General features: G+C 37.0%; 1 protein-coding gene across 1 annotated transcript; it reads left to right on the forward strand.

Annotated features, from left to right (window-relative positions):
• The first annotated feature begins 1,027 nt into the window (after positions 1-1,027).
• LOC132603878 (cellulose synthase A catalytic subunit 2 [UDP-forming]-like) lies at positions 1,028-8,761 on the forward strand. Its single transcript, XM_060317169.1, has 13 exons — positions 1,028-1,536; positions 2,001-2,402; positions 2,608-2,704; positions 2,786-2,957; positions 4,020-4,286; positions 4,379-4,724; positions 4,819-4,956; positions 5,056-5,181; positions 5,271-5,483; positions 5,594-5,870; positions 6,336-6,532; positions 6,625-6,975; positions 7,732-8,761. Exons 1-13 carry the CDS (start codon positions 1,456-1,458, stop codon positions 8,311-8,313), a joined length of 3,249 nt encoding a protein of 1,082 aa, XP_060173152.1. The 5' UTR covers positions 1,028-1,455; the 3' UTR covers positions 8,314-8,761.
• Positions 8,762-9,062: the final 301 nt, after the last annotated feature.

Consider the following 9,062-nt stretch of genomic DNA (forward strand, 5'->3'; position numbering starts at 1 on the left):
GAACCTTAAAACAGTAAAAAGGTAAGACATCACAATCATCTTCGTCATCATTATTACATTAGCTTAATTTCTATTACTGTCAACTAAAATCTCATTAAGCTGAAGAAAACCAGTTCACTTAGTAAAGTTACAAATACACCCCTCTTCCCCCACGCCCCTTCCAAGAACCCACCGTCACCCCTTTGTAGGTCCCACCTCATTACCACTACCTAATTGGGCCCCACTATCCCTACCCAAGAAATTGCACATTTGTCCAAATGTACTGGTCTTTAGTTTTTGTCCTTTAAAATGGGCTAGTCTTTAATTTCTGTCTTTAAAATAGAAATTATGCCTAGCTAGACACAATTCTGGACGCGAGGTATAACTTATCCTTTAATAAAATTACACAGTTGTCCTTCAAATGTAGTGGTCTTTAATTTTTGTCCTTCAAATGAGCTGATCTTTGATTTTTGCCCTTCAAAATCGAATTTAAATTGCACATTTTCTCTTTAAATGTACTGATCTTTAATTTTTGTCCTTCAAATGGGTTAGTCTTTAATTTGTGTCCTTCAAATGAACTGATCTTTATTTTCCCCTTCAAAATCAAACTTATGTCTTGCAAGATATAAGTTTTTTAACAGCGCGGGACATAAAATTGCATATTTTCCCTTCAAATGTATAGGTTTCTAATGTTTGTCCTTCAAATAGGCCGGTCATTTTGCTCTTTAAAATCAAACTTATGCCCAACGAGACATAAGTTTTTTATTGACATAACTTGTGAATAGTATAATACAAAAACATAAACTTATGCTCCGCAAAAAAAAATTATTTGTCAGGAGAAGCAATAATTTAAAACCATCCCAAAATAAGGGCAAAAGTGGAAATGACCCCACCCACCCGCCCCCCCCCCCACACCCACAGTCCCACACCTCTTGCTCTCTACTACTGTTTGATCATCAAAGATCCATCTGTTTCCCTTGTCTATTACGCGTTGAACTTTCTACTTTTCTTTTTTCTTTTTCCAAATCTCTTGTTATTCAACTCCCGTGTGTGATTGATTCTCTGATCTCTTCCACCCCACTTACAGCTCAACATTCAATACACATTTCTATTTCTACAGAGAAAAAAAAAAAATATAAGAGAGAGAAACCCAACATTATACATTAACTTGGGTTTCTCTCTAACAAGTAAAGAATCTACCCACTACCCCCTTAAAAACTAAAAGATTAAATTTTTCCCACACATTATGTTAGTACCTACATTTTTACACACACCCAAATTCTTTTATAGTGTACAATGTGTATGTTTGTACATCATTTTCACTCATTCTTTTAATTAAGGGGTTGTTATTTCTTGTAATGTGTGTTCAAGAATAGTAGAAAGGAGTAAGATATTAAAAGGGGTTGTTGTTTCTTGATGTTTAATTGGGGTTTTGGGTATTGTTTTCATTGTTAGAGGTGTATTTTGTGGAGTTTAATGGATACTAAAGGGAGACTTATTGCTGGTTCACATAATAGAAATGAGTTTGTTCTTATCAATGCTGATGAAGTTGGAAAAGTAAGTGCTTTCAAAATCCAATCTTTTTTAGTTTTTGTTGTGTTATTAGCTCTATATTGAGTTGTTTGAACAGATTTGAAGATCTAGTGTTGAAAAACTGTCCTTTTGAGGTGTATATTTTGTGTCGGTGGTAGTGTTCTTGACAACATTTGTGTCCTTTTTGATGTTGTCTAGTTGCTCTTTCCTTATTTTGTGCTAACAGTTCCAAGTTTTCTGTTCTTTTTTGTGAATCCCTCATTTTAAATTCTTTATTATGACTGTTCAAAATTGGATCTTTCAGCTCATGTCAATAAGTTACATTGACTTTCTTGGAATTTTTGGGGCAAAGTTAGCTTGTATGTTACAGCAAGGCTTTTTTGTTAGATAATAGATTATTAATATGTTAAATGTGGACTATGGATAGAAAGTATGGAACTTGTTGATCTGACTAATTTTGATCTCTTTGTGATGTTGGTTGATTGCAGGTTACTTCTGTAAAAGAATTGAGTGGGCAGATTTGCCAGATTTGTGGAGATGAGATTGAAATAACGGTAGATGGGGAGCCATTTGTTGCGTGCAACGAATGTGCATTTCCTGTTTGTAGAGCTTGCTATGAGTATGAAAGGAGAGAGGGGAATCAAGCTTGCCCTCAATGCAAAACTAGGTACAAGCGAATAAAAGGAAGTCCTCGAGTTGAAGGAGACGATGAAGAAGATGAATTTGATGATTTGGATAATGAGTTTGACCCTCATCAAACTGCTGAGGCAACCCTTTCGGCTCGGCTTAATGTTGGCCGAGGGAATCCCAATGCCTCTGCTTATGCGGGATCAGAGATGGATCCTGATTCCATTGGCACAGAGATCCCTCTTCTTACTTTTGGTCAAGAGGTAATGACTCAAGATTTGTCATCTTGTTGTTCATAATTTGCTAGATTTAACAAACTAGGGATAGATACATATAAATTTACATATAATATATATAGTTGGTGTATATGTTTTGTATATTTTGGCTAGCGCGCGTAATTAATTTCCGCCGACAGGCCAAAAATGAAAAAAGACCTTTAAACTAAAGAACTAATATATTGTTTTGCAGGAGGATGGAATTTCAGCTGACAAGCACGCTCTAATAATCCCACCATTTATGAGTCGTGGAAAGAGAGTTCATCCGGTTTCAGATTCTTCCATTTCTTGTAAGTTAATGAGAATTTGTTGTTATAATTCTTTGATTTATTTGTGAACTAGATGCTGAATATGATTGTTGGTGTTTGCAGTGCCACCTCGCCCCATGGATCCTAAGAAAGATCTCGCGGTTTATGGGTATGGTAGTGTTGCATGGAAGGAAAGAATGGAGGACTGGAAGAAAAAACAGAACAAAAAATTACAGATGGTTAAGCATGAAGGTGGTTACAATGATGGAGATGAGCTGGATCCTGATTTGCCCAAGTAGGTTACTTTTTCTTTTATATACTCAATCTCGTAAAGTGAGTACTTATGATGAAATGACTTGTTTGTTTTATTCTTGGCAATGGTAATTTGACTTAGCAAGTGCAGACAACTTATAGCACTCCGAGTGATTATGTGAGGCCAAAGAGTTTGTCATGTGTTTATCTTTTTAGGTCCCCGTCCTACTAATGGAGACAATCTGTTTCGTAAGTCATGGAATTTGGGGCCTTTCAAGATGGCATATTAGGCTCTATCCAAGTTTTTTCATCTTCAAAAAAGATTAATATTATCATTAATTTCACTAAGTACAGAAATGGAAATAGCAGGCTGTTTTGAGTGGGGATAAAATTTAAAAACAACTGAATCCCCTTCATAGCTGTTGCTTTCTGTTCTGGTTTGGATTTGGTTTGACAACTCGTATGTACTTGTTTATTCATCAAAATAAAAAAAATAAAAAAAAGAGATCTCCACACGAAGTAGCTTTGACATTTTTTTTTTCCCCGACAATGCTTAATGACAAGAGGAACTTGTCAATGGGATTTGTTCTGCTTTTCGCCACTCTTGTGGGAGGACCTGATGATGCTTAGAAACAAATTTGGCTATTTGATACTCTCTTTTATTACATTGGAACTAATAAGGACTTCAAATCATCATTATATATGGTTCAGGATGATGCTTTAAAACATAGTAAAAGCTAGAAACTAATGTAGTCCACTAAGCACGCTTTTGGTGACAAATATCAGGGAAAACAATCCTTGTATAAAAGGCTGTATTATTAAATACTTTGTTTGGTTAACGTTTCAAATTTGGTATTTTTAATGCCAGTACTATTTCATACAAGACTAATTGTATTACTATATTCCACATCGAGTGTGGGATAACAATACAGTAATTGGCTACACATATGACAAAATTGCCCTTCTTCCAAATCCTTTTCATTATACATTTGGGCATTTCCAAGGTTATAACTGGAAACAAGACTTATTCTAAATGTTGTTTAGTGCTTTATTTGAATGTTTTTGGATCCTGAGATTTATCTCTCTTCCTATAACCATGTTGCAGGACGGATGAAGGCAGACAACCACTTTCAAGAAAGAGGCCTATTGCCTCTAGCAAGCTAAGCCCATACAGATTAATGATTTTACTTCGACTTGTAATTCTTGGGCTCTTTTTCCACTATAGAATAATGCATCCTGTCCATAATGCTTATGGATTGTGGCTGACGTCTATTATATGTGAAATATGGTTTGCCGTATCCTGGATATTTGATCAGTTCCCAAAATGGGTTCCCATTGAGCGAGAAACATACCTAGATAGGCTATCACTGAGGTACACATTTTTTATGCCTATGCACCTCAATGTCTATGCGTCTTACCCCTTCATTGTGTCCTAACCTATTCTCTGTCGTGTATTTTTCTCAGGTATGAGAAAGAAGGGAAGCCTTCTGAGTTAGCCCATATTGACATTTTTGTTAGTACAGTGGATCCGTTGAAAGAACCTCCACTTATTACTGCAAATACTGTTCTATCCATTCTTGCTGTGGATTATCCGGTGGACAAGGTTTCATGCTATGTCTCTGACGATGGTGCTGCCATGCTTACTTTTGAGGCACTCTCCGAAACATCTGAGTTTGCAAGGAAATGGGTCCCATTCTGCAAGAAATTCCAAATTGAGCCTCGAGCCCCGGAGTGGTATTTTGCTCAGAAGGTTGATTATTTGAAGAACAAAGTAGATGCAACATTTGTGAGGGAACGCCGTGCCATGAAGGTGTACAATTTATTTAAATTTTCATTCTGCTTCCTTGATTGTTGATAATTATTGGTGAAGACATTAACTAAATCGGTACCATTTTTTGTCTCAGAGAGACTATGAAGAATTTAAGGTTCGGATAAATGGATTGGTTGCCATGGCACAAAAGGTTCCCGAGGATGGTTGGACCATGCAAGACGGAACTCCTTGGCCAGGAAATGATGTCAGGGATCATCCAGGAATGATTCAGGTTTTGCTTTGCTCTCTTTCATACTCCAATTTCATGGGGAAAATTTAATATGTTAAAAACTTAAAATTGTGAACTAAACTGTTTCATTTCTTTATGCAGGTCTTTTTGGGTCATGATGGTGTCCGTGATATTGAAGGGAAGGTACTTCCTCGCCTTATTTATGTTTCTCGTGAGAAGAGGCCAGGATTTGATCACCACAAAAAGGCTGGTGCCATGAATGCTTTGGTAAGTCGTCTTCCATCTTTTTTTTTTCCCCCCTGAAAATATAGCGTTAGACTTAATCCAGTGTGACTGACTTTAAAATGTGATTGTAGATGCGGGTGTCAGCAGTCATCTCAAATGCTCCTTATTTACTCAATGTGGATTGTGATCACTATATAAATAACAGTAAGGCACTGCGAGAAGCTATGTGCTTTATGATGGACCCCACTTCAGGAAAGAAAATATGCTACGTACAATTTCCTCAAAGATTTGATGGCATTGATCGACATGATAGATACTCAAATCGCAATGTGGTCTTCTTTGATGTGCGTAAAATGCCTTCAGTTATTTTATTATCTTTTTACGCTTGTGCATATGGATATGATATGCACCCTCAGCTACCTTACTGAAACTGATTTTATGCTTTTGAGAACAGATAAACATGAAAGGACTTGATGGGATCCAGGGTCCAATTTATGTGGGAACTGGATGTGTCTTCAGGAGGCAAGCGCTTTATGGATATGACGCTCCAAAGAAGAAAAAAGCTCCAGGAAAAACGTGCAATTGTTGGCCGAACTGGTGTTGCTTTTGTTGTAAATCTCGAAAGAATCATAAGAAAGGGAAAACAACCAAGGATAAAAAGAAGATAAAAGGCAAGGACACCTCTTCAACTCAGATTCATGCTCTTGAGAATATTGAGGAAGGAATTGAAGGTAAGAAAAAGCAACTTTGAGATGCAACCACTGACTAATTCTAGCAGAAAGTCTTAAATAGATAGTTGACTTTGGATTTCCTTTCCACTTGCATTTTTGGTACTCCCTCCGTCCCAATTTATATGAAGGTGTTTGACTGAGCACGAAGTTTAAGAATGCAAGAAAGACTTGAGAAACTTGTGGCCTAAAATAAGTCAGAGATATTTGTGTGGTTAGAAATCATCTCATTAAGGGTAAATGGGAAGTTTAAAATTAAAATGTTACTAAATGTAGAAAGGTGTCATTCTTTTTGGGACTGACTAAAAAGGAAAAGAGTCACATAAATTAGGATAGAGGGAGTCATTATTATCATTACAAAATAACATTCTCTTTATTTACTTCTATGGCATGTTATTCCCTTGCTCATGCTAGACCTTTTGAGATATATGTTTCTGTATCTACTACTAACCAGCTATGTATCAACAGGAATAGATAGTGATAAAGCTGTCCTCATGCCCCAAATAAAACTCGAGAAGAAATTTGGACAATCACCAGTATTTATTGCTGCGACACTTCTAGAAGATGGTGGTGTTCCACCAGGAGCATCGTCAGCATCTCTCCTGAAAGAAGCCATCCATGTTATTAGTTGTGGTTATGAAGACAAAACAGAATGGGGTAAAGAGGTACAGAGAACTACTTAATTTCTAACCTTTTTAGATTTGCTCTAAGCTGGAGATGCATTTTGTGTTTGGGCTCACTTTTCATGTTTTACCAGGTCGGATGGATTTATGGATCGGTTACTGAGGATATATTAACTGGGTTCAAGATGCATTGCCATGGCTGGAGGTCTGTGTATTGCATGCCCAAAAGGCCTGCATTTAAGGGATCCGCTCCTATAAATCTTTCAGATCGTTTGCATCAGGTTCTGCGGTGGGCCTTGGGATCTGTTGAGATTTTCTTTAGTAAACATTGTCCCATTTGGTATGGATATGGGTGTGGTTTGAAATCGTTGGAGCGGTTTTCATACATAAACTCAATTGTCTATCCATTGACTTCCCTCCCTCTGCTTGCATATTGTACATTGCCAGCAATCTGTTTGCTTACTGGGGAATTCATTGTTCCAGAGGTACGGTTTCCCCTTCGTTTTTTCCTGTTACTAAGCTCTTTCACTTGGTCATGTTGCATGAACTGTGTATCTTAAGTGCTGTGGCACATAGATCTCTGTTCTTGAAATATTAATGCATATTGAACATTTTCATGCCGCATGAAGTACTATATTTCTTTTGATATGTAACACACATGAATTACTTAATTTCAAACTGGGAGAGTTCTTTCAAGCAACAGCTGAAATGACTACTGTTGGCTGCTGTGCTGTTAATCTTATTAAGAGAAACTATAAGAATTTTCCTTCCCTCCCCCATATTCCCATGCTATTTATAGCCCTATTTGGCCAAGCGTTCAAAATATGCTTATTTTCAAAAGTGCTTTTTGTCAAAAATGCTTTTAGACAAAGTACTTAATTCCTAAAGTGCTTGGGGAAAAAAAGCTACTCTTTTTAGCTTTTGAAAACCTATTTCTGCTACTACTGAAAAACACTTATTTTTCGCCTAAAAGCTTGGTCAAATACTGCAATTTTCTAAAATAAGCATTTTTGGCTTCCCAAATGCTTTGCCAAACAGGCAATTAGTCATTTTAACCATCATTACAATCTCTAACATCTGTCTTTCTTCACCCTGGACTATGATTGTGGCTGGATACGTGAAATTTCACCTTCTTCAGTTCCTGTAAAATTTTAATAACAGGATAGAACCAAAATAAAACATCATAGACTTTTCGTCGACTCATATCATGTTTTTTGCTGACTATTCTTTGTTGTCTACAGCTTAGCAACTATGCTAGCATTGTGTTCATGGCCCTTTTTATATCAATTGCTGCCACTACTATTTTGGAGATACGATGGGGAGGTGTTGGCATCGATGACATGTGGAGAAACGAGCAATTCTGGGTTATTGGTGGTGTTTCATCCCATTTTTTTGCTCTTCTCCAAGGTCTTCTTAAAGTTTTGGCTGGTGTCAACACAAGCTTTACTGTCACATCAAAAGCAGCAGATGATGGAGAGTTTTCTGAGCTTTACCTCTTCAAGTGGACATCCTTGTTGATCCCTCCGATGACCTTGTTAGTTATGAACATCATAGGAGTTGTTGTCGGAGTTTCAGATGCAATCAACAACGGGTATGATTCATGGGGTCCTTTATTTGGAAGGCTTTTCTTCGCCTTATGGGTGATTTTTCATTTGTACCCCTTCCTCAAAGGAATGATGGGGAGACAAAGCAACGTTCCCACTATCATTATTGTGTGGTCTATCCTTCTGGCTTCTATCCTTTCGTTATTGTGGGTTCGAGTCAACCCATTCAGGTCAAAAGGTGGACTCATGTTAGAAGTATGTGGGTTGGACTGCGAGTAAGAACAAGAAATAGGAGACACATAAATGGCTCGCGAGTGTATATGAGAACAAAAGTTCAGATTGGGGGACAAGTTCAATTCAATCCCCTAATAGTGTTGATTGATCATCAATGAATATGAGGAAGAGCTCATGGTGGTTGTGTATAGATTAAAAGGCAGGTAGCGAACACATTGATATTTGTTTTGCAAAGTGTTTCTTGATTCTTTTTGATACGTTTTGGGATTTGTGGCTTTGTCGGGTGGAGTTGCAATATTTGTAATCCCTACAGAACATAAAATTAGTTGTCATAAGTTATATCCCCTTCTCAATAAGGGATTCCACACGGAAATGTTTTTGTCATTAGTCGTTAAGGGACCTTGTTCCACGGTTGCCATTTGAAAGGAAGTGTAATTGGATTCTGGTGTTTTGTTCTATAACTTGTATTTTCATTATCATTTTTGGATGCCTATATTCTTGCAGATTTTTTTCTTGCTTTAGCACTAAATATTGTAGTCGAGGCTATGAACTGGCAAAACAATTTGATTGTTGTGTAAAATCTGTTTGCTAATCAATGGTTTAATGTAATCTTGGTAGAACCATAGTATTAGTACATGCCTATGCAGTTCAATGTGAAGTCTTGCAAAGACTCAGTTCTATGGCTGAATCTCTAAATTATAGCTTCTTGTCAAGACATTCTTTAGCTTTTCTTTGCACAATTTCTGACTATCATTTCATTTCCAACATTGTAGAAAAATCGTTTTAAGTATATC

Source organism: Lycium barbarum, chromosome 7 (assembly GCF_019175385.1).
Source record: "Lycium barbarum isolate Lr01 chromosome 7, ASM1917538v2, whole genome shotgun sequence".
NCBI lineage: Eukaryota > Viridiplantae > Streptophyta > Magnoliopsida > Solanales > Solanaceae > Lycium > Lycium barbarum.

What these genes read in the sequence shown, in the direction of transcription:
- LOC132603878 (XM_060317169.1), top strand. Translation starts at nt 1,456, where the DNA reads ATGGATACTAAAGGGAGACTTATTGCTGGTTCACATAATAGAAATGAG. An exon ending in CTAGATAGGCTATCACTGAG is followed by an intron (nt 4,287 to 4,378) that starts GTACACATTTTT and finishes TATTTTTCTCAG; the next exon opens with GTATGAGAAAGAAGGGAAGC. An exon ending in TATTGAGGAAGGAATTGAAG is followed by an intron (nt 5,871 to 6,335) that starts GTAAGAAAAAGC and finishes ATGTATCAACAG; the next exon opens with GAATAGATAGTGATAAAGCT.